Here is a 24,891-nt window from a genome sequence, read left to right on the forward strand (position 1 = left end):
GAAGCATTGACAAATGTTCAAAGACAGACAACTAACTCATCCTTGTAGAACGGGCCTGCTCTGTGTGGTCTGCTCAATAACAAAAACTAGTGTCAACAGAGGGTCCAACATAAAAACTCTTTGGTTTTAATATAATGCAAAGTTTATGATATCTCGTACGTGTTAGAGGAGAAAACATTGGGTATAACCATGTAAAAAAGCAGCACTGGACCTTAGCAGAGAGGAGTAGACACTTGGAGAGACATGCCAGGATCATCTTTCTGTTGATTATCCCAAATTAAATTTAGCTTAAAGCAATTACAAAGAGAGGAGGGGTGTAATAGAGAACCACACACGGAAAACTATTCATTCGTCAGTGTATAGTTCTCATGTTGAATGTAAATCCAAGAAAACAAGCTTCCTGCTCAGTTATTTGTCCTTATTGTGTAACTGGCATGCGTTCCCAGTCTGAAATTAACATGTAAATAGCAACCTTGATAGTGGTGATGGATGAACTCGGTGGTGTTTGCCTTTCTCCTGCAGCTGAAGCAAAAGCAGAGGCACAACCCTCTGCTGTCATGTAGGAACACATAAAGACAACGTAGAGGACCGGAGTTTGTCATCCACTGCACAGTTTAATAGGATTCAATGGGTTTTATTTGTGTTTCAATGAAGTTAGGAGACGGACAGTCGGTCTGCTCAGTCTGGTGGAGAGATGTTGGTGACAGCAGTGTGCAGCAGCATATCATCATGCATTACAAAATCAAAATTAAATCACATTTATTTGTCTCTTTTTTGTAGTCAAAAATAATGTCAACATGATGTAGTACATCATAAATGTAGTTTAACTTTTAAACATATCATTGTTTTACATTTGTCACAATAAAAGCTGCAATGTGGATATCTGGACCTCTGGACCTCTGGACTTGCTGCTTAAGCTAACACTTACACTAACATTTACAGTAGCTTGGGCAGTTAAGTCTGCTGAGTATCTACTAACCTAATGACTTAGAAGATACCAACTACCAACCAAACGAGTTAGTAGATGTACTGCTTAAGACGAATAGTTGAGCTCATTAAGTTAACCAACTTAACTAACTTAATGAGTTGGAAAACACTGTGCAGAGCTAACAACTGCATAATTAACTTTAATGGTAGCGAGTCAGATATCAAAACATCATGGTCATGAACCAGCAGTTAGTTTACTATAATGTCATTTTTAAATGCCACAAGTAAATTATAATATTGATTCATTTCAAGTATACCGCAGTGTAACGTCCTGATAAACCACAGCTAAGCTGGTCAGGTTTACTATAGAAAACTAGCAGAAGTTACATTTTCTTTGACTAATTGAACAAAACACTGGGTGGACCTCAACAACAGGGAACTACATATTTTCTGTACACACAAGATAAGTTTGAGTCTTGTGATGTTATGGTACAAACTTTTTTTTTATCATAACACAATCTAGACCACAAATAAAGGCAACTACGGAAGATGAGGCCACTGAGAAAAAAGGATGATATGTTTAAAAGTTAAACTACATTAAACAAATTACTGATATTATTTTGACTACAAAAGGACTAATGACTAATGACTAATTGTGATTTCAGTTGGATTTTGATAAGTGATTGATACACAGTTCATGGCCTCTCTGCACTGCTGCCATTAACATGTCTCTACATCAGAATTCTTAAGGAAAAAAAAGAGCTATATACTACAATATTTTCCACAAATAGTTCAGCCTTGCTGGAGACCTATCAGACGGGTTTGATGGTATTGTTTATTTCCAGTCTTTGGCAAAAACAGGCTACTAAACTGACTACATCTAATACACTGATTGGAATAATAAAGCAGCAGCAGGTTAGGGTCTGTATTGTGTGTGTTGCAGCTTCAGGTCCATTAGCGCACAGCAAAACTATGAATGATGACAAGCATTAGTCTCACTCAGCTGGCTTTCCCGTTCAGCTAATGCCCTTGAGTTGCAAGGAGTTCAGCATTCCTAAATGTGTTTAAGTGGTGCCATTAACCCCTGAACTGAGTGGCTGGCTGGCTACTATGGAGATGAATAGTAACCAAAGGAGTGTCTTCTGCCAACGTGGTTCTTAATGCGTGCACTGAAAGCACATTAATGATGAACGTGCACTCAGAAGGCTGCTACGTCAGCACAGACACATGGCAGATAACAGTTTACTGCATTCAGGTTAGAGATCAAAACATTCATGTTTAAACCTCAAAAACCCACTGACCCTTCTGACGTTAGTGACAGTGCTGTGGACAGGCTGCAGTAGCGGGTTTTTTTTACAGTCGCCAGGATAAAATGATGGCAGAGGATACATGCAAATTTGTACAGGTCATACGTACCATATTGAAATTTCTATAATACATGTCATTGAATGTATCATGCTCAGACTGCAGGTATATTAGGTTACTTTTACGTCTGGGGGTGACGGGTTAAATACATGTAGTACATGAAGTACTGGGTTTCAACATTTGTAAGTGTGACACCACTGAATATTTTTAAGGAGTCCTCGGGACAATTTGCAAGCCACATAAATGATAATAATAATAATAAAACCAGGTATTTCAAGCCAAATCAAGATATTTTCCTAACCCTAGCCAAGTGATGTTTGTGCCTAAACCTAACCAGGCTATAAGTACAGCCTTGCTACAACATAGAACACCTTAAGAAACGCAAAATTGCAACATAAAGAAATATAGATGGATTTAAATGTATTTATATAGCAAAGTTTACTACAGAAAATCATGTAGGCAACCAGGGAGTTATAATATGCTGTGACATGACCGTTGAACATTTATCAGCATCAGAGGGACTGCTTGTAGCATTCTTAGGTGCAAAATGGACACAAATACAATAGCTTTCATAATGGAGGGACAAAAACACTTTATTCTGTAAAACCTGACTACTACTCCTACTGCTGCCATTAAAACATCCAAACATGAGCGTGTCTGTGTGTGATCAGGCCTCCACCTGCACACTGTGATTCTCCAGGGTCTAATTAACTGCTGGGCTGAACTGCTACCTCTGCATTATAATCACCCAGACACACACACACACACACACACACACACACACACACACACACACACACACACACCGTAATCAGCAACTTCCCCTCACACTACTCTAATGGTAACACACACAACTGAGACAAATAAAACATGGCTGCCAAAGACAGAGCTGTCTGCCGCCTCACAAAGACTCATTTCAGAGCCTCCCTTGGCCATTTGCATTTTTCCCATCAGAGCAGCCTTTATGTGTCTTTGTCAGGTAAAGGTCAAGCAAAGAAAAGATAGTATCCGGACACACTTCTTTTTTTGTTCCTGTAATTGCATAATTAAGGTGATTCAAAGGGCAGTTCAGCTCGTTTACATACTAATGATTGGTTGAGGTGGGTTCTTATTGCTTTGCAAATATTAGCCATGCTTACGCCTGTTTATGTGTCCCAATTCATTAATTATAGAAGAACAATAAATGTCAGACCTTTACAAGCAGCTTTGAAGAGGAGGAGAATCAACAGAGCCCTGCAATGTGTGAGCAATTTGCCCACAGACTGCTGACATGTCTGAGGATAGCTGTAGTGAACACCTACTGAGACTGCCAGCGGTCATCAATAATATATATGTAAGTGATTCTTTGTCCCATAGTAACAGTGCTGTGACTGCTCCTTATGTTCTGGTGACTGAGTTTGGCCACAGTAGGTTATTAAAGGGGCAGTGGGGGAGGTCAGTACATAATAGATGATTGAATATTGCACCGACAAAGAGTATCAATATCAGTATATTTAAGAAAAAGTGTATAGCAGCACTGTAGGCAGGTATGAGATGTTAACCCAGGGGCAGACAAGAGAGACAGGAGAGGGAAAAGACGTTATGAGTTGTTCTTATACACAGACCAGACACAACGTCATATTAAATCTGAGAAATAGAGGCTGTAGCAGCTGTAGCTCAGGAGGTAGAGCAGGTCATCCACTGATCAGAAGGTTGGTGGTTTGATCTCCAGATCCCCGGCAAGAATCCATGGGCAAGATATTGAAGCCCGAATTGATCCTGATGAGCAGATCGGCACCTTGCATGGCCACTCTGAGCTATTCATAAACTTGTCTTTAGACTCACAATGAAACTTCATGCTACCAAACTGTTCCTCCTGTACCCTCATATTCCTCCATCTTCTCAATGATTCTCTTTGGATCTGCGTCCAAATGCAAGAAAGGAAGAGAGGGTGCTCTTTCAGACTTTTGGGACATTTGGGAAAAGTCAGGCTTTGACAAACACGAGGTGAGCTCGACCCCTCTTTTCTGGTGGCTTCTGTCAGGGCCATGAAGGGCATCTTTGTGTCAGACGAGGCTGCTGACGAGTGAATGAAGGAGATGGTGGGAGGAAGCTCTGAATGCTAATGTGCAGCAGAGAGCTAATAGTTACTGGCCACTTAAAAGTAATGCCCTTTTTCCACACACACAGCTGTGAGCACTAATACACATCTAAGCACTGCTCGTGTTAGGAGCACATGACTCACTGCACGTGACTGTTATTCAGTCGGCTCCTAAGCTTATTACTGTCATACTGTGTGCTGACAGAGAGCCAAAGAAGTGGAAGAAAGAGGAATTCTGCCTTTTGAACTTTTGAAAATTTAACAAGTTCAAAATTCAGGTCACAACATGCAGCCAGGAGATTTAGCGTGATGAGAAGACCCTCAAGAACCAACACTGATGGGATAAAGGGGGGAAAAGGACTTGTACCGTGAGCTGACACTGTAATAAAAGACACCAAGTGCTCATTAATAACCATTAATGTCCTGAGGCACACGGGCAGCCGAGTGACTCCAGGCACAAACTAATGGATAGAGACATCTTCACTGAATCACATTCACTACAGGGCGAAGATGCTCCCTCAGAACAGCTGTGTGCCAGTGAGGCTCCACTATTATTCAACTCACTGTCAGGCCGCTCTGGAGGAGAGACACAGATGAACATCCCTTTTTAATTCAGTAAAAAGAGAGGAGGAGGGGAGGAGAGAAAGCTCACTGATGCTTGGTTGAATCTGGATTGTTTCCATGGTGATGACACCCCCCTGACACTCCTTACTCTCTGTCTGTCACCGGGGTCAAGAGAGAAAGAGCGGCTGAAGGAACGATAAGATTGAGGGAAATGGAGGACAGATTGAATTTAGTGACAGGATAATATCAGTATAGGAGGAGAGCTCAGATACTGAAGACCTGTGGATTATGTTGCACCTGCTCGTACATCTATTCCAGCTTGTGTGTCCCAGTCCATTTTAAGTGTTTGAACAGAAAGTCATAAGTTGTAACAACAACAACAAAAACAACAGATTTGGCATGAGTTAGTAGTATTCATATAGTTTGGAAAATACCCGGTTATGCTAACAAATCTGATGCTAACGATACTAGCATAATGCTCTGTAGTTTGAGGTATAGCATATGATGAATATCTTTTATGTTAACATTACTTTAAACAGCGTTATGATCAAGTGTCAGTTCAGATGTGTTTTAGTGTGTTTTGTTTACCGTTAACTCTTTTGTTAAATGGGTTGTGTATTAGTGAGTGCCATTCTCGTTAGCATAACATGTTTTTAATTTTAGGTAATGAAATTTTGGTCATTTTAATAGGTATACAGGTGTTAGCATGCTAAAGTTGGTTCAGTCAGCTATGTGAAATGTACACATTGCATTGATACTGCAAATCTTGTCATAAAAACTAGTGCGTCTAAATAAACGGTTGAATTAATAAAGAGACAAATTAAAGCAGATATATCAATGTCACACTTTATATATTAATTTTGGGGTACATTTATTTTCAATATTATGTTGGTGGAGTAAATGGCATATTAATTTATTTATTGTGCCACTTATTTATTTATTCACTGATTTCTGATTTTGGCAGTTTCAGTCCTCCATACAGGGCAACCTGAAGTCAGGCCATGTAATAGTGTTGAGTTGAATGTTAAGAATCTTAGACATTTGCCTTTTTATGTTGTCTATGTCACCTGTCATTTCTAGACTTACTTGACTTATTATTTTCAGTTTTCAGTCACAGTTTGGTCAGTATTAGGCAAAAAAAAAAAAAAAAAACTTACTACGACTATTCCAACACACAATTTTTAACATACATCATTCTGACTATCACATGAACTGTTAAATGTATTCTTCCTGTTTCTATAAACAATCATTGTTAGAAACTCTGCCCATTTACAATGTGACTCCTGAGACATGACACGTAACTGTCTGAAGGGCCTGCAGTCTAAGGCTCTGAATCACTAACATGAGACTGAGATCAACAATGATGTTAGCTAAATCAACCAAGATGACCTCCACCAACTATTGACACATTCCTGCCCTTTGAGACAGCATGCCAAGTTGAAATACTGCCTTTCATAGTTTTTTGGGTCATTTGTTACTGACACAATTGGATCTGGCTGGCTGTCTCCTGGCTGCTTTGGAAGATATAACTCTTTGGCTGGCAAACAGCAGACAGGGAACTGATACAATGATCCATTTATATGCGGCTCTTCTGGGGTGTGAGATAAACAAGATGAAAAATACAAAGCAGTTCTACAATGACTGGGCAGTGAACAAATAACAAATACACCTGGTAAAATATCTAGACTCCTGGTAGACAGTATGCAGGACAGTCAGTGTCATGGAGTGCGACCTGCTTCACTGTAGATGCGTCAAAGTATCTTCAGAGATCCATATGTGCATATCCATCACTGAAGCATACACTATTATACATCTGTCATAGAAATACACTAGAGTTGTAGCTCCCTGTGTGGATTTGAATAGTGGAGCGGATACAGTGAACCTTGTATGCAAAATCACCTATTTGCATCTGACCATGTTGATCTAATCCCAACATTCATTATCATACCTCAACAGAGGACAACGGATCCCTGTCAAATGAACTGACCTCAGTTTCATTTCTAGGCTTATCATTATTATTTTAGATTCATAGAGTATCACAGAAGTCCTAAAACCCGAAAATAAATTCTTCTGGTTCCCTCGTCTCGAAGTCAATATGTTTTATTTAAGTCAGACGCAGGCTGACTGACCTATTGTGTTAAAAGAAGCTGATATCAGCTTTGTGTCTGTTTTCTGAGTTGGAGTCAGGATGTGGTTGACTAGCTTTGCATAAAGACTGTAAGCAGGGGGCAACGACTAGCCTAGCTCTGTCCAAAGTGAACAGTGATAGCTGTGAGGTGAGCTGTCTGCACAGAGACCAAAGGATACTAAAAGGCGAGACACACCCCAGGCACAGTCTGTTCACCCTGCTGCCATCTAGCAAAAGATACAGAAGTATCCGCTGCCATACCACCAGACTGCAGAGCAGCTTCATTCCACAGATTGTGAGACTCCTGAACTCATCCTCAACACTCCACCGTATTTTTTTTTCTTGTGTATCATAGAGGGATAACAACTTGCATTTTGTGACACAGCCCTGTGTGTAGAATGACAAATAAATGAACCTTGATCTTCTCATTGCATTCTCGGTGAAAGCACGGACACTTGTTTCACAGTATTTTGAATAATGCATTTAAACACATTATCATTTAGGTGGCCACTTCATGTACCTTCACATAAGTACATCCATTTCATCATTATCGTGCCACACAGCTGTGTATTTGCTGTTTGTCTTCCTGATTATAGCCCAGTGGCTGACTGACTAAAAGGCTAGTTGAGTCAGTGGAAAACTGCAGAAATAAACTCAGCCCTATGCTACAGTATGACTGTAGTCATGCATCAGATCGAGCTGGACGCACTGTGTGGCCAAAAATAATGAGGATGGAAAGCGATATGAGCCTTTCAGTAACATGAACCTGTAACCAAGATGATATTTAATAAATGGAGGGACAGAGAGAAGGATGGGTGTCTCTCTTTGGGAACAGAAGCTGCTCAATCCATCTTTCCATCCTTCCATCTCTGACTTGGACGGCAGATTATATCTTTCTTAAACAGTCAGAAAGAAAGATAATGATGAGACACACATTTCTGCCTGTTGTCAGCAGGAAGTGATTGACTAGAATACTAAATTTCCCCAGAAACCTTACCATTTCCACGTATCACACACACAACAGGAAGCGAGACACACTTCACTGCGGTATACCAAAATATCACTTCCTGTTGCAGCTGCTTGACTGTAAAGCTGTATTATGCTTTAATCTGCACGTTAAGACTTTGTCAAATAATTTATTCTTGCGTCCTATATAAAATGTGTTTGTCATCATTCACATCCTCTCTTACAAAGCATTCATATCTGAAGGAAAAGGCCTAAAGCACACTGTAGTAACAGTGTCAGTGTCAGGAGAAGAACAAGGCCTCTAGATCAGAGGTCCTAACTGACAGTAGCGTCCCCTCCCTGCTCTCAGATCTGCAGCTGCTTCTTGTCCTCTGTCCCTGATGGCCAATTAAGAAACACAGACAGGCCTATTCCTGAACACGGGCACATAAAGGACATCTGAACAAGCCTATAATGGCACAGCTTCACCTTGGGAATACACAGGATAAACTGAGGGCAGAAAATAAAGAGCCAGATACAGTTCATGACACAGTGCGCCAGCGAGTAACACGCTGCAGAACATGATCAGAGAAGGACACTTCAGCACATGTTACTAGACTCATGCCACTATGTGTTTGTGCAAGATGGAAATATTTCTCAAGTGATTTCTCAATACCACAGCTGATTACGCAGGTAGCTTTGTTTTGGCATGCCACAGTTAGCCCTGTCAGCTACACACACACAGACACAGTAGGTGGGTGTGCTCTAACACTCTCATCAGTGAAGTATTTTAAGGCGGAAAAGTATTAAGCACATAAGTTAATACAGCTGCATGTCATAACATGATATAATAGCTACGCTGATGAAGAACCAAAACTACTACTGCCACACGTGTTAGACTGGAACATTGGATTTGTCTAGTAAATGTTCTTTCATTGCTGGTAGAGCTTACTGCTTACTGAAAATGAATATTCATCGATTTTCAGCAGAATCACAACACAACACGACACCAATTGGTGAGATCATTTAGAAGAGGGGTGTTCATCCCTCTAGTCAGTGCTCCACAGACTTGAAGAAGTTATGGGAGCACTGAAGCTGTTCTGGAGGCTCGTGATGGACCAACACCTGACTCAGACGCCTTACAGTTGCTGTAGTGTTGTATGCCTCCGCGCACCAGTCAAGTTGCTGCTCTTGAGCTATGCTGTTGAATAATGGGCATTTTGTTTGTTAAATATTATCTTGTCATAATGAGGTTGACCTTTGACCTTTTGGATATAAAATCTCATCACTTTATCCGATTACACATCTGTGTCAAATGTTGTGTCATATGAGTTGTTGCGTTAAAGCTGAAGCTCACTTTTCTCTCTGAACGAGAGAAAGTGGAGGAACAGACAGACTGTTCAGCTGTGTAGATGTGTACAGATGTTTTTATACAGTTGGTTGAAAATGTTAAGATGTGAAATGGAGTTAACAAAAAAGAAGAAAAAGGGAAACTCAAGGGTTTTTTTCCCTAAAATGAAGCACTTTATTTCAAAGGTGCACTGCTGTATGTAGTTTTGGGGAAGAAATGTTATTCATTTGCTGATTTTTTTTCTGACAGCAAACTCAATCAACAAACTCTCTTTGTCTTCATGACTGAATAAACTGAAAAAACAAACTGACCTTAGAAGACAACACAGCGACCTGTGTGAGTCTCTGCTCATTAAGGCTGTTATCCTGCCATGTTGTTCTGTTTTCTGTTGTGTTCATAAAGCCTGTGGCTCCCAGCAGAGGTTTATCTGTGAGTTATTCATCAGTTTACACATTTCTTATATTCAGAAGTGTTTGGAGATCATTTCTATTATAGATTAAAAAAACATGTTGTTTATTAAGGGTGAGAAAATGCACTTTAAAGGTGTACAATGTCATTTTGGGGAAGAGATTTAATCAGAAGAGAAAGAAAACTAAATAAACTATCTTTGTTTTCATGACTGAATAAACAAACTGACCTTAAAAGACAACACAAGTTCCACAAGTTCTACTGTTTTACTTTGTTTATATGTGGCGGACCCTGCCACCTTTCTAGCTTCAAACAGTGTTCTGGGGACTTTATTTTCCTCTAAGAACAGCTTGTTTATTCAGTTATGGAAAAAAAAATTCTATGATTGTATAATTATCTCATTAATATTGTAAATGTTAAAATTTCTGAGTTTGAATTTCTTCTCCAAAACTACATAGTGCCCCTTTAAGAGGCTTTTTATTTTCAAAAGCTCTCTGTTATGTCGCCTGTTTTATTTTAAAATGCAGCACTTATTTTATCTGAAATGAGAGAGAGCATTTAAGTATTAAGTACTGTGTGAAAACTGACCATGTTAAAAACTTAATCTGACAGTCAGTTGTTGACAACATACAGACGTTGATACAACAACTACGCTACATCAGTATACTGTTTATGGCACTGAATCCTAATGCAAGTTAGACATTACATTTTCTCTAACTGGACCTCTTTGAACATTATTGAATACCCCTGGCCTGAGGGTTTAAGACACAGATATGTCATCGCAATATCCCCAGTTCATGTCTGGCTGGGGACCTTTCTTATATGTCATCCTTTCTCTCTCCCCCCACATTTCCTGTCCCGTCACTACTGTCCACTGTCAATTAAAAGGGAAAAATAGAAAGAAAAAAGCAACAGTGTATAGATTGACCCAAGGACAAAAAGCAGCCATTCCTCTCTGCTGAAATTTAATAACAGGACAAAAAAATCCTCATTAAGACTCCAGTCTAATAATGCAGAATTATTCCTCATTGAAAGCTTGCCTCCAATCCCATTCTTTAGATTTATTGGAATAATTCCATATCAAAAGCTTGCCCTCTCTCTTGCCCCTGGATTTAATAATACAATGTGATTCCTCATCCAAAGCCTGCACACCAAGTTCACTGCCACACAGCAGTTCCTTATGGGTCCATGCAGAAGAAAAGCATCACTTTGAGTGGGCGGGGATGGGGAGGTCTTCTACTTTCCCTGTTTTTCTTCAGGAATGCTCACTTGTCAGCGCAGTGTGTCGGCAGGCTGAAAGAGCCTCCCCCATCCAGCCATTCATCTGCCACACAAAGGCAACTTCACAGGAAGACAAGCTTTCTCTCTGCTATTCTCCCTCACTGCTCCTCGTCGTCTCTCCATCCCGTCCTCTCTATCACACGGTCATTCACACACACACTCCCAGGCTGTCATTAGCATACTAATGGCTGCACAGGAGAACATGAATGTGAACAAGTGAGAAACTTGAGGTGAAAAAAAACAAGCGTCGACATTGAGAAAGAAGGCCTGGGAATGGTAGCGTAGCCTATCCGTCGCATTCTCCTGGTTGACTCAGGCTGAAGCGGTTGTTGATGAGTCTGGGTAAACCTACTCGGAAATCAAGCTTGACCCGAAGGCCTTAATCCATCAGACTGATGAATACAAGGGGAGTCACACTGAAGAAAATGGAGTTGATTCAGCCTGTTCTTTCTGGTCTGGAAAGCTGTTTCAAGCCTGGTTACATTAACTTGGTTCAATTTTATTTTACTTGTATTTAGTTTCTCAGGCTTTAAGTAAATGCACCCAGAGTTGACTGAGCACAATTGATTTTAGAAAGTCTGTGTGATCTTTTTTGTATTATTAAAGTCAAACTGAATTAAAATAACTTAGAAATCAATACTGCATGAAACTGTAATAACAAAAGAGAAAAAAATGTTCATGACAAACACACATAAGCAGAAAAGAGTGAGCAGTTTGTGTGTGTAATGTTAGCTAACTGTTAGCGAGCCTGCGTTTCTAAAACTTATTTCCATAGACAGACTGTACTGTCAAAGTAGTATGTCTCAACGTCTCTTAACATTGTCCTCAAGAGTCAATGAATTCTTTGGTTCAGTCATAGTTGCAATATCTGATATAGCACTAACAATTGTTTGTAATATCACTGAAGGTTACAAAGATTACCAGCTCGGTGTCCTACGTTAGCTGCTGCTTAGCCCATCCATGACTTGAGCATAACATTATGCTTTTACTCTGGTTGTTCCTCTGTGTTGTGATTCAGATCACATCCCTCACTCTTGCTGAGATTTGACAGTCCGGTTATTTGCTATCACCACAGCTGAATCCGTGAAACGCTGAGTGTGCGGGAGCTGACAGTGACTCAGCTAACCAGCTTAGACTTTCCAAGAAGCTAGTAAGCCTAGGTTGCTACCCCCGACTTTCTTAGAAGAATACAAATCTGCTCTGTCTTCCCAGAGGCAAATGTAAAGCTATAATTGCTAACGGTAGCCCACATAACCAGCACTGTGTAGGCTTGGTTCAAAAAGCTGGAAAACCTGTGCAGGCTGCTGCTCCCCCTACGCCCACCTGGACAATACAGGTGTAGATGCCGCTTCAACAAATATGTTAAAAGTAGTTGTATTCTATTTTGAAAAATGGAAAGTAAAAGTGGGGAGAATTCAACCCTAATTTTGAATTTCAAAAACTATTGTCGCTTTATTTCATGTACATTTTATTATATTTTTCAAAAGATTTAGTAGCAATACAGAATATCAGAAATCAAAAGAATCAACTTTCTTAATCTCTAACACTTTTGTCACACATCAGTCGGGACATTTTGGGTCTACTTGCCCTTTAAAAAGTTGAGTGGGCTGCCAGAGAGCTCATCACTGGTCGAAGTGCAGTTGCATAAGAGCATCAGTGGTGGGAACATGTATTTATGATGACGCCTGCTTGCCCTTTGCAGTCAGGTTATAAATAGCTCTTTGCCTTTGCATGGTCCTTCAGAGCAGGTGTCTGCGAGCTCATCACAGTGCTGATGAACCATTGCTACCACTCAATGCTAACAATAAAAAATGTGCAGACGTCATATGGAGTTTACTCTCATCTGGATCATGAGACACCTTAATAAATCACGAACACTTGGTCGATACACATAATTACAGGGTAGCAAAATCATTCAAAACACCTTATCCTGCTCACTGCTGGGTTCGACAGCCTGAATGGTGTCAGGTTCCTCTCAATTTAATCATGGATTTATTTCTGCTGTTTCAAAACAACATAAATTCCTCCAAATAACACCTAAAAGAGGATAGAATTCACTGTAGTAAACACTTTACACTTTGGTTCAATATCTATTCAACAGTCCCATGTCAGTGTGCCAGGGATGGTTCACCCTATGCGGACATGAGACAGCTCATCACAGGAGGTTTTAATCAGGAGGAGGTAAAGCACTGGGTGTCATAACCTCATTTAAAGTTTCCATGACAGCTGAGCTGTCCAGATAAACTCACAGTGAGAAAGGCATGCCATTAATCAACCTCAGAGCATCTGACATCTTAATTCATTTTCTCAGCGTCATCTAATCTGGCATCACATTCATTATCATTTTTGATATTGTTTTTTGTTGTAAATAATCAAGTCAGTAACAAGGTAAGCAGGGAGATATCCTGTTGTGTTACAGACAGTCCTGAGACAACTTGAAGAAACACTTCAGCTCCTTCAAAACACTGACAGTGAGCTGTCAGGTGTCATAACAACATCAGGTAGCATGGCTTTAAACTTACATTTTTATTATTGATTATTATTATTTATACATCAGCAGACACAGAGCAGCATGAGCAATCATTTGGAGTCATGTCTGTATGAATGATGAATGTTAGTCCAGTATACATTCAGATTTTAACTCTGTTTTGGAAGAAAATATTTGACTTTTTCACCTACAAATGCTCCACTATCTGTTAGCTCAGCTAGTCACTAACTTTGTTTGTCAGTTGTTTAGCACAAGGTAAGATAACTTACAGTTGGTACAGCTATTTCACAGAGAAGAGCTGCCTGCCGCATCAGAGAGGTTGGTGGCAGGTGAGAGCGGTGGGAATTTACCAAAATAGTAAAGTTATGGCTTTAAAACCAAAACAGCTAAAAACATTAAAATGCTCTGCAAAGCTGATGACAGCCACACAGTCACATGGTCATTCTCTGTGGGTTCCTCACTATGGCTGACCCCTTTCATGTTACACAAAGTCATCTGACCTCTCGTCCATATAAACAAAGGGTACGTGGGGAAACTTACGAAGCAACGATGGATGGGTAATTACCCAGACTGCCGTCTACTTTTCTTCAAAATATTATTGTGTGTGTGTGTGGTGTGATGAGCGTTAGATGCTATTCTTAGACGGCACCGTCTGGTCCAGTCGGCAGGGATGACCAAGCGTCTGGCAGCACCTGCTATGAGACCTGATAGCTTCTATCACGAGATATAGCCTAATTTAAAAAGGTGTGAGGAAGCCTTCTTTTACTGTCTGTGTGTGTTTGTGTGTGTGTGTGTGTTTTTCCTATCTGGTCTGGATAAATGAATTGACACAACTATATTATTAAACCAACTGGCTCATTATGAGAAATCAGTCCAATGATTCTGAAATGAAGTCAGTTTCCTCTTCATTAGTCATGTAGAATCAGTCATTATTGCAATACGTAGTGCTGCTTGACTGCTTCACCTCCCTCCAGGCCATTCTTACTTTATGTAATAACAGAATTTGTTCTATTTCACAATCTCACATATCATGGAACAAAGTGATGAAGGGAACTTTACAAAAACGTCATGAAGTGGTGTTAAAGGCTATAAAAAGATCCACTTCCAAGCCTGTTGCTCATCACTATAAAACAGTCACACAGAGCTGAAGGGCCCCGCTCCCACCACTTCCTCCTGCCAGCGTCAAAACAGAACTGCACAAAGGGACAAAGAGTGCACCTGAAACTCTCCCTCGTGTAACATTTTAGTTCAGCGCTCAGCATCTGGCCCACATACACACACGCTGCAGCTTCAACAACACACTGCTGGCACATGATGAAAACTTCAGGATCCAGTCTTAAAAAGTGATGCCAACAATGAGTCGATTAGTTGATTTACAGAATAATCTGCAATGATTTGACTAATCGTTTGAATCAGTTTTCAGGTAAAAATATTTAACACTCCCGGTCCAGTGTGAAGGAATTAGTGGCTTCTCTTGGTGAGGTCCTGGGCTGCTGTAGCAACACGATGGGCTCTGTGAAAGAGGATCTGCTCCCTCTGTAGATATAAAAGGCTCATTCTGAAGTAAAGAAAGCAAAATCCTTAGTTCCAGGTGGTTATACATAATGAAAACAAAACTATGAATATTATATTCTGTTTCTGCCAATCGATCCTACAGTCTAACACACTGATCCTTCAAACAAGACATTTTAGGGGCATTGTTTGAGGTATCACTATATTCAGGGACTTTATAGATCATATATTCAATAGTGAAAATAATCATCAGAATAACCAATAAATAGTCATTAGTTACAGCCCTAAACAGATGAGCGATCTTCATGACAATGTGATGAAAATGACAACAAATCAAACTCCATCTACTGGAGAAGACAGTCAGGTGTGGCTGAAAACTGTGATAAGCTAGAAAGTGGATCTTCAGTTATATTTCTTTGATGCTATTCTCGAACATTAAAGATGGATACTTTGGATTCATGTGAGAACCCTTTCACGGTCATTTGAATGATGCCTATAAACAGAAACTATACTCATATACTCATATATTTATTCTATTTACATGCCTATGGTTCATTTTACAAACCTTGACCCCAAGAAGAAACTACACCTCTGAAGACAATAAAGAGCTTTGTTTTAAGAGACTGTAAAATATAGATAATAAGTGATTCTACTGCAACACTTTATTACTGAGAAATTATCTACCACACTAAAATGTAATTCATATAGTCTCTGACACACACACCAGCCAGTCTGAACTCCCCAGGCTGCAGTATATTGGAAATGCTAATGTATTCTCTGGGATCTGAAAAACACTCCAAAGAAGCTTCAGTCTCCTCTCGTTTAAGAAATCACTCTTTCACAAGCTGGTGGCCAAGAAATGCTTCAGGCTCACACGAGCCTGTGTTTGAAAGCAGAATGGTGTGTGTGTGTGTGTGTGTGTGTGTGTGTGTAGGGTGTGTGTATAACAGACAGCATGAGGTTTCCTGCTGCGGCTGCCTTCCCAACACACTACGAAAGCCTGAGTGACATCAGACGCCTTAGGAATGCCACAGTTGTAAGAAAAGAGAAAGGAGACAAAAAAGTGAGGGAAGTGGAAGGAGAGATGTGGCTCAACAGGACTGACCGGTTTGCAGTGATGACAATGAGTTTGCTGGATTGAGGGGATCGGCCTGCTCTGGTAAAACCTGAACAACACATCCAGCATCTTGTTGACTTGGACCAGTGTTTTTCCATTTTCCTCACCACTCTAAGTCACTTTGGTTAATGTAAGCAGTTAATCTATACACATCCAGCCAGGATCCTTTAGTCAGTTTATGACTTAGTAATTGTAGTCATCTGATGTCTCTTTTTAGTCAATCTGCATCACAATGATATTTCTTTGTGGTTGTTCTGTGTCTCTTTGTAGTCATCTGATTGACTTAAAACAGCAAAGGCAAACAACATTTTGAAATCATCCAACCAAAAATATAACAAGAGCCACTCCTCCAAAAAACTAAAAAACAACAACACATGAACGTGCACAGCCTTACTAAACGGACACATACTGCCCCTGTACCTGCAGGGAGATGTGTGTTAGTGGCTAGTTCACTACATTCCAAGAGCTCTCTTAGGTTTTATAGTCAAATAAATACACAAATACACCTGCTGCAATCATAAACCCAAGTCCCGAACATACCTCAGTCTGAAAAGGCTAGTCGGCCCTGTAGATGTGTCCCTTGTGCTAACGTTAGGTGAACGAGTCTGTTGCTGCCGCTGCAGCTTACTTGTTTTTTGGATTTGGGGCTGTGTGCTTTGTGTTACCGAGTTAGCTGCTGAACAACAGGCTAACGGGCTGTGTGGTGTGAGCTCAGCACGTCATTTTCATCATTTACAGCAATACCTCATGTCTCATCAGAAAACACCTGTTGCCATGAGTGTAAACAACCAACATGGCTACTCGCCTGTCAAGCTAGGATGTTAGTTTTGGGGAATTATGGCAGCACTTTCTCTGCCATTCTTGTGCAACTAGCTTGCTAGCAGCTTTAGCAATACATCCACCTAGCCTTGTGGAAGACTCCGGTCATGCACATAGAGCGCATGTGCAGAGTGTGTGCAGTCAGCCAGGCATGTACTGTAGGTAGACAGACAGGTAGTCTGTCCAATAGTTTTAAACAGGCTGCACCAAACACAGATACGGGATTTTTTTCCTTTATTTGTCTGAACAGATTGCTGTCAAGATGTTAAGAGATTATCTACAAATACTGCAAACGAATCCTTCTAAACTAATTTGCCAATCCCATCTTTAACCAGGCCCTGCATGGGAAACCCTGACCATGCCTATGTGGCAACAACATTTCTGCTCAGAAGCACTCAGGCAGTGAAATGCATCATATGAAATGAGACACATAACACATTTTGATTTAATACAATTATTGGTAGCCCTTTTGCTATAGTTGCTGGTACAATACAGGGACATTCCCAATTACCTGAGACAGTTACATGTGGAAGTACTATCTAAAATGAACATGGACTGAAAGAGAAATCAAGACAAAAAGCAACACGTAAACTAGAGTCTTCAGAGCCAAAGTTCACATTCCTCTGTTGAAGAAGTCTGATCACACTCATGAGGTACAGTAAGCTGTCACCCAGCCACAGGCAGATTACTATCAGCTCACACACCCTGACAGAAGAGGAAGTGAGTTTTAGTCACACAGCCGGCTGCTCTGGTCAATGACCAGTCACTGGTTGCGTAAGACTTTATTGGCGATGTCATGCATTAACGTGATGCAACACAGTCACATTTTGACTGGAGTCTTGTGGGGATAACTTGAGTGGTCATTTCAGGTGATAGTGATAAAGATCCATTTCGTTTCACTAACACTAACACCATGTGACTTTCTATACAGTTAGTTCTGCTGTAACTGAGAGGTTTGAGACTGATAGAGGTTTTAACAACACCTCTTTGTTAGGATCTCCTCACAGGCTGATGCAGAAAATAATGTAACACTGTCATTGTCCTGTGGAAACCACACAAAAAGATCAACTATTCAAATACTCATTAGCTCAGTAATTGCAGCATGTTATGTTCAGGTGTTACAGCTGGCTCAGGTTGGTTGAGGGGTATCCTCCACAGTCGTAGCTGCTAGTAAATAAAGTAAAGACCTGCATCACACCGATCTGCAAACCGATTTTGTGTGTTTATTAAATATAGCCAAAGAAATATATGGATATTCTGGCTTGTCCTGATCACTGAACCCAGGTTCAACAGAATTTGCAAACACTGTTTTACGCAAATAGGACTGGACCCAGACTTGGCCGGGTGACTGCTGCTGAGGAGGAAGAGAGGTGGGTGGGAAGGAACAGGCAGCGCTCGCACAATGAAGCCGTGAGGAAATGAGCTGAGAGGAAGGGGAGAAAGAATGGCCATTGACAAGTTTGCAGCGGCTGGTGTGCAGGTTGAGTCAAGTTCACTGGGACATGATTAGTGGTTCTGGCTCAGGATCAGCTGGCTTGTGTAACTTTCATACAGGGCTACATTTGGACTAGACAAGAATTGAATGTAGACAGTGGATGAAGAAAGAGGTTCATTAACTAATCAACAGGAAGGAGACTCAGCGTGTGTTTGCATGTAGCTTATGATTTATCATATGCAAATACAGTATACATTTACATTAGTGCAGTCACGGTAGAAACAAACACTGTCTACTGTACTCAGGCCTCTGTCTCTCTTGTTAGCTCCTGCTCCCAATTCACAGGATTTACGGAAGCCAACAACCAAACAAGGCGGCTGTGTGAGAATGAATGGAGCCACAGAGGCCTTATCTTGATGCTGGGATGCTGAGGCAGAAGTTACACCTTTACATCGGGCGTCACCGACTGCTTTATGGACACTTTTCCAACCATAACAACATGTGTCAATCAGATTATATGTGACCCTTTTCATTTCAATTCAACATGCTGATCATGATATCACAATCACGCTGCACGTCAAAAAGTCTGCTGACACACCATGACATTCAGCTAAAGTCAAACAGAGCATGCTAATACCTATGAAATCATATCAGCCAGTCACAAGACCTACTGCACAACAGTCCCTCTGCAGCTCACACACAGATCTTCCCTCCATCTCTGTCCCTCACACACACTCACAGTCAGTGCTAACCGCCGTGCTGCTCCACAACAGTGTGACAAGTGATGTAACTTGTTTGGATCGAGTACAATACTACAGCAAATGACTGTATGAATGTAATAACCCCAGTGTGCGGTCAATAGAAAGTAGTAATGACAGTTCTTACTACAACAGGCTCTTAGTGAAAATGCCATGTTCATGCCCATTTTGATGCTATAAGCTTCTCATCAGATATTTGACTACAGGTGCTGCAGCTGCGATGTGAATCCATCACTGAGCTTCCATGTTTGTTCTTGACCTCGGAACAGCAGGTTTGACAAAGGTCACAAGGTCAACTTTTAAACACACTATATGTAACTTCTGCCACGAGGGGTTTCTCTATCAGAACACAATAAGATGTTTGCCCAGTGTTGTTTGGGTGGAGCAGGGGGCAGAGATGCTTCTCAGCTGCTTAGAGCTGCTGGCTCTAGTGGAAAGAGTCAGGTGCAGAGCCAGACCTTCTGGAGGAGTAAACACCCAGAGTCACGTCAGATTGTGCTCTGATCCAGAGCTGTGAACAGGCAGGAGGACAGCTCAGAGATTATCTTTCGACTTTTGGGATTAAAGAGTAGATTTATCTTCACTCCTGTTTATCAACCTGACTGCAGCAGTGAGGTGACCTAATGAACCGCTGCCCTGAATAAACTTGTGGATTTCTCTGGTTTGAACATTGTTGGAAACATTAATGATAATGTAAGTACACAACTTAACAATGTCAATAACGAAGGTCTCACACATTTTAATGCAGAATTCTATTAGATTTTTAAATCATGGAGTGAACGATACATTCTTGCCTTTACTTTGCAACACTGCACACACTGCTGCATCAGAAGATACCCGTCTGGGGGCCTTCAGCTGCAACCACTGAGTCTGTTAGCTCTACTGCCAGCTCTTCTGTGCTCAAGCGCTTGAATAATTAGTCGATGAATAAATAACTTGTCAATGACAGCAACATTGATAAGTATTTGAAGGAAAAATACCCTTTCCAGTTTCACAAATGGAGGATTTGCTGCTTAATTTTGTGTTTTGTTGTTGTTTAATCATATCAAGCAATTTAAAGATGTCACCTTGGGCTCTGGGAAATTGTGTTAAGTATAACTGATTAATCAAGAAACCCATCACTACTTACAGCCCTGGTGTCCTCCCCCTGCTAACTCTTTTGTAGCTCAGCTCTGATATGTTTCCAGATATAAACCAGTTCCCTGTGGAGACTAAGCATCTTTGGACCCATTTGTTTTTCAGTCACAAACCTGACCTATTAGAGCTCACTGCCAGCTGAGCTCTGCTGCCAAACTGTGGGGTAAATAAAGCCTGTGTGGAGTGCAGCTCAGTGGTCCTTGCCACCATTCTTTCACAGCAGCTACACAGCTCCTGAACACGATCTCCAAAATAAGCTGCGTTGCTCCAGATTTAAACTAGAACAGCCTCTCTTTGTGTGTCCGCATTCAGGCCTCTTCTCTTGGGTTTCTGTTTCACTAACGCGGGTTAAGTCTAGTGTTTGACTGAGGACCTTGTTTAGGGGGAGTCCCCAAATACTCAGATTTAACCCACAGGCAGTACTGCTGTAGGTGTGTTGCCTTACATTGAAGAGAATCAGACCTCTAGTAACACAATACATCCCCAGCACAGAGGAAGAGAGTGCAGTGGTTAGAGAGAGGCTGCAGCCTAAACATGACCTGTTGTGGCTTTGTGCATGATGTGTGAGGAGCGTATTACTGCAAGACAAACTGTGATGCTACACTGCAACTAAAGAGAAGATCACAAGGTCAAGTGAATGATCACTTCCTGCCTCTTCTTCACAACTAGCTACTGCACAGACCGCTGCACCTGACGAGTCAGGGGCCTTGCTCAAGAGCACTTAGACTGCTATGCTGACTCCACCTTAAGACCAGCAGCAGCCTCACATAAGGCAGACAAGAGGGCAGCTTCATCGGTAAGATGTAGACAAGAAACACATGTGATGCTGCTGATGACATCTATCTGCTCTCCTCTACAGCCACACGTACTAACTCCATCCTCACTGCGGGACAATACGCGCACAAAGTTGACACGTGAAGGTGTCAGTGGCCCGGTGGCCTGTCTGTCAGCTCGCCCCCCTGCGATCAGCCCCCACCTCAGCAGCAGCAGGGCCGCAGCATCCATCCATCCGCCCAGCAGCAGCAGCAGCAGCAGCAGCAGGACTCACCCAGTGTTTTGACTGCGATCTGCCGCGTCAGAGGCGGCGGCAGGTTGATGCAGACCAGGTCCACGTCCTGATGCAGCAGCACGTCGTCGATCCGGTTGGTGTAAAACGGTACGTTCATCTCCTTGGCCAGCTCCTCCGCCTCCTCCTGCGTCCGGCCCCACAGCGCTTTGACGGCGAAGCCCTCGTTCTTCAGCAGCGGGATGATCACCCTGGCGGTCAGGCTGGTGCCGAACACGCCGACCCCTGGAAGCATGGCTCGGGTTTATTCGTCTGATGAGGATCTCTCTGTGTTCACTTTGTTCTCACAGCTCCGGGTGAAGCCAGACCTGCTGCAGCTGCAGCGGCGGCTGATCGGGGGTGAAGCGGCGGCTGGGACCGTCAGGTTGGCCATCCACCTGCAGCCAAACACCCGCTGTGCTGCATTCTGCCGTCGCTCCGGCTCCGCGATCGGGCACGTAATGTCGTTATTCTCCACTAACAATAATCCAGAGGTAGATGGAGACCGAGCCAGGCTTCCTCAGCGTTAGAGAGGACAATTTAAATGCACCATTCCGGTCTTCACTTCGTCTCCGTCTGACAGCGATCAGCGCACTGACTGCGCCAAGCAGTGAAGGGCATGTCACCTCGTCCTCAGGTTTGTTATTCCCCCTCCAGCCGGAGCCTCCCTTCAGATACAGCGATAAGAGAGAGGCAGAGAGGAGCGTTATCTGCCGGCATGCTGACACAAACACCGCCGTCCCTTCTGTCCGCTCCCCGGAGGATCAGCAGCAGCAGCAGCAGCAGCAGCAGCGGAGGCGGAGGCGCTGATCTGCTGAAGGCAGATATGATGTTTCAGCTCCGAGCTGCGCGTCAAGGCAGAGACAATGACCGGAAGCGCTCCTGCTACAGAATTTTCAGAATAAAATTCTCATAGATCAGCATAATATTTCGTACCATTGTGGGCTCTGAGGAGTATAAAACATAAACACGTAAACAAATGTAAAACTCCGTGATACAGCAACGAGTAGTCTTTAGTTATTTATTTATTTATTTTCTGTTTTCATGAAATCCTTCAAAGCTCAAGTAACTGTAAAACAATGTGTGTGAATGACACAATGAAACACAAAGTGGCCTGCACGTTTACCTGTCAGAATCATCATGGCCTCCATGTTATCATAAGAGGATAGTTAATATACTATGATAAGACAACGAAGTTGTTACTTTTAGGGTCATGGGGAAAATTATACCACATGATTTGGCCTTTTTATCAATATCATTATTATTCCTGTGTTGATTAACTGATGATAAGTAAAGAGACCCCTACACCCAGCAAAGCCCTCCACCCTCTGAACACTGCAGGACAGTGAGCCTCAGTTTGAGCTGCATCAGGGCGCTTTGACCCACCATGTTATATTTATGTATAGTTCTTCTCTTCTTCTTCTCCTACTGCCTTTCTCCCCTCTTCTCATTCATCGTTCATCCTCTCCCTTTTCTTCTCCTTCTCTTTATAATAATAATAATAATAATAATAATAGTAACAATAATAACAATAAAAAGTATTATTAATAACAATACTTATTTTCAATATTCTTATTAATAATAATACAATGGTAATAACAATAATAATAATAATAATACAATCATAATAATAATTCAAGTTTTACAGACACCGTTGCTTATGTTACACTTTTATTTTTAAGACAACCCTGGTTAACTTCCGGTCTGATCCTGTCTCTCTCTGTTTCACTTGACGCAGCGCTCACCCGCTCTCCTCCCCAGTTTAACCCTTCAGCTCCTGGACAGGATCAGGTCGCCTGCTCCACTGAGGTGAGGGTAACTGTGCTGTATGATCGAGTTATTACAAATTATGAGTTCATGTGACAGTGCGAGTCAGTCAACAGTCATTATTTACATCTCAGGTCAGCAACCATTACAAGAATCACTGGAATACTCCTGTGATGGTTTGGGTCCACAGGCTGCACTTTATACTATGTTCATGACTTCACTGATGTGCTGTAATATTCACAACTGAATGAGTATTTTGGGAAGAACAGTCTGTATTCCTCTAACATTTCTTTGAGGGAAACAGACACCGGAGACATTTTTTAAGTTGCTATTTCAGATTTAGTGGTTCCAATAGAAAACTTGACTTTTTCCTAGCATGCATCTATTATCAGTCATCTGGTAGCTTTAATGTAATGCACGGTATGTCCTCTTGTTCTCCTGAGCGTCGAGTGTTTCCTGTATGACACACCTCACTAATGTCCTTATCTCTGTTACATTTTCACTTCAGCCTACAAACACTGCACCGTGCTCTGTCCAGCCTCACTCAGCTGCACAGGGAACTGAAGCTCTAACCCTACTGTATATTTCAGCCATTCCGCTCCATAGAACTGTGTAACTCAGCCTGACAGGATGCAACCAGGCAGACAGTGTCAGTGGGAAAGACATCATTCTTGAAGGTTGAAGATTTGATAGAGTGGAGTTACTCTGCATTCTGCAGCGGGGATCAGAATCCTTTGAAGTGAGGAGAGGATTTGAATATGATCAAGGCTGAGTCCACTGTGTGCTGCTCTCCTCCACACATCATCATCCTCTGGGTTTAATAGAGACTCCTCACACACTGTGGCCCTTACTCTGGATTTCACCACAGCTGTTGATTTAGTACATGCTGACCTGAATAATAAAGAAAGAATTCGAAGAGAAGGAAGAATTTGTGGATATGTCCAAAAATAAATGCAATAATGCATTTACTGAAACTGCGACTCCTTGTGTTTTGGCTCTAACTGATCAGTGTGTGTGGGGGAATTTAACTGGTACTGTAGTCATCATCAAAGCTGTGAGTGATGGCCACAGCCTCAGCCACACCAGCAGACTAAAACTACTGATTACACTAAGTTCTCTCACCCTCACCTCTCACTTCAATTTATTCTCGTCTCATTTTATTAGCATATTTGATTTGATTTCAGTGCAAACGTGTATTTTGTATTGTCAGCACTATTTCTTCTTATCTTTAAGTTGCAGTGATATTATTTACTTTCTTGTGAGTTATCCAGTTGTTACCTCTGGGGTGTCTGACCTGCAAAAGATGTGACTGGTGCAATAAGGAGCTTTGAAGACATAATATGTAAGAATTCTGCAGTAAAATGTCTAAAAACGACTCAACCTTTGTTATATGTTTTGTTGAGTTGTGTACTTTGGGTTCATCATCCCAAATATTTTCAACAATGTTTAAACTTAGAGAAATCCACGAGTTTACTCACGGTAACATCTCATGCTATAACTTACCGGATAGACATTTGTGCCCGAGTCACGTCAGACAGATTTTCATCAGGGATGGTGGTTGTTTAACGGTGTGTTCACCACCAGTGAAGCGAGTTTGATCGCGGGATAAATTGTACATTGAAAGAAATTGAAAGTACATTTCCCCTCCAGCTCCAGTCAGCAGTCAACATTACAGAACAGAAACACCCGACAATGGAGGTCACCTCCGCTGATCACTGCTGCAGTCAGGTTGATAAACAGGAGTGAAGATAAATCCACTTTTTA

At 41.6% G+C, this 24,891-nt stretch overlaps 1 protein-coding gene across 1 annotated transcript in view; it reads right to left on the bottom strand.

The window, feature by feature from the left end:
* The window catches only part of gfod1 (glucose-fructose oxidoreductase domain containing 1), a 35,147-nt gene extending 12,959 nt beyond the window's left edge, over positions 1-22,188 (bottom strand). The window contains exon 1 of the mRNA XM_073488671.1: positions 21,364-22,188. Coding sequence (XP_073344772.1) covers positions 21,364-21,616 — 253 coding nt within the window. The 5' untranslated portion in view covers positions 21,617-22,188. The remainder of the gene's footprint in view (positions 1-21,363) is intronic.
* Between the last annotated feature and the right edge of the window lie 2,703 nt (positions 22,189-24,891).

Source organism: Pagrus major, chromosome 19, assembly GCF_040436345.1.
Source record: "Pagrus major chromosome 19, Pma_NU_1.0".
NCBI classification, from domain to species: Eukaryota; Metazoa; Chordata; class Actinopteri; order Spariformes; family Sparidae; genus Pagrus; species Pagrus major.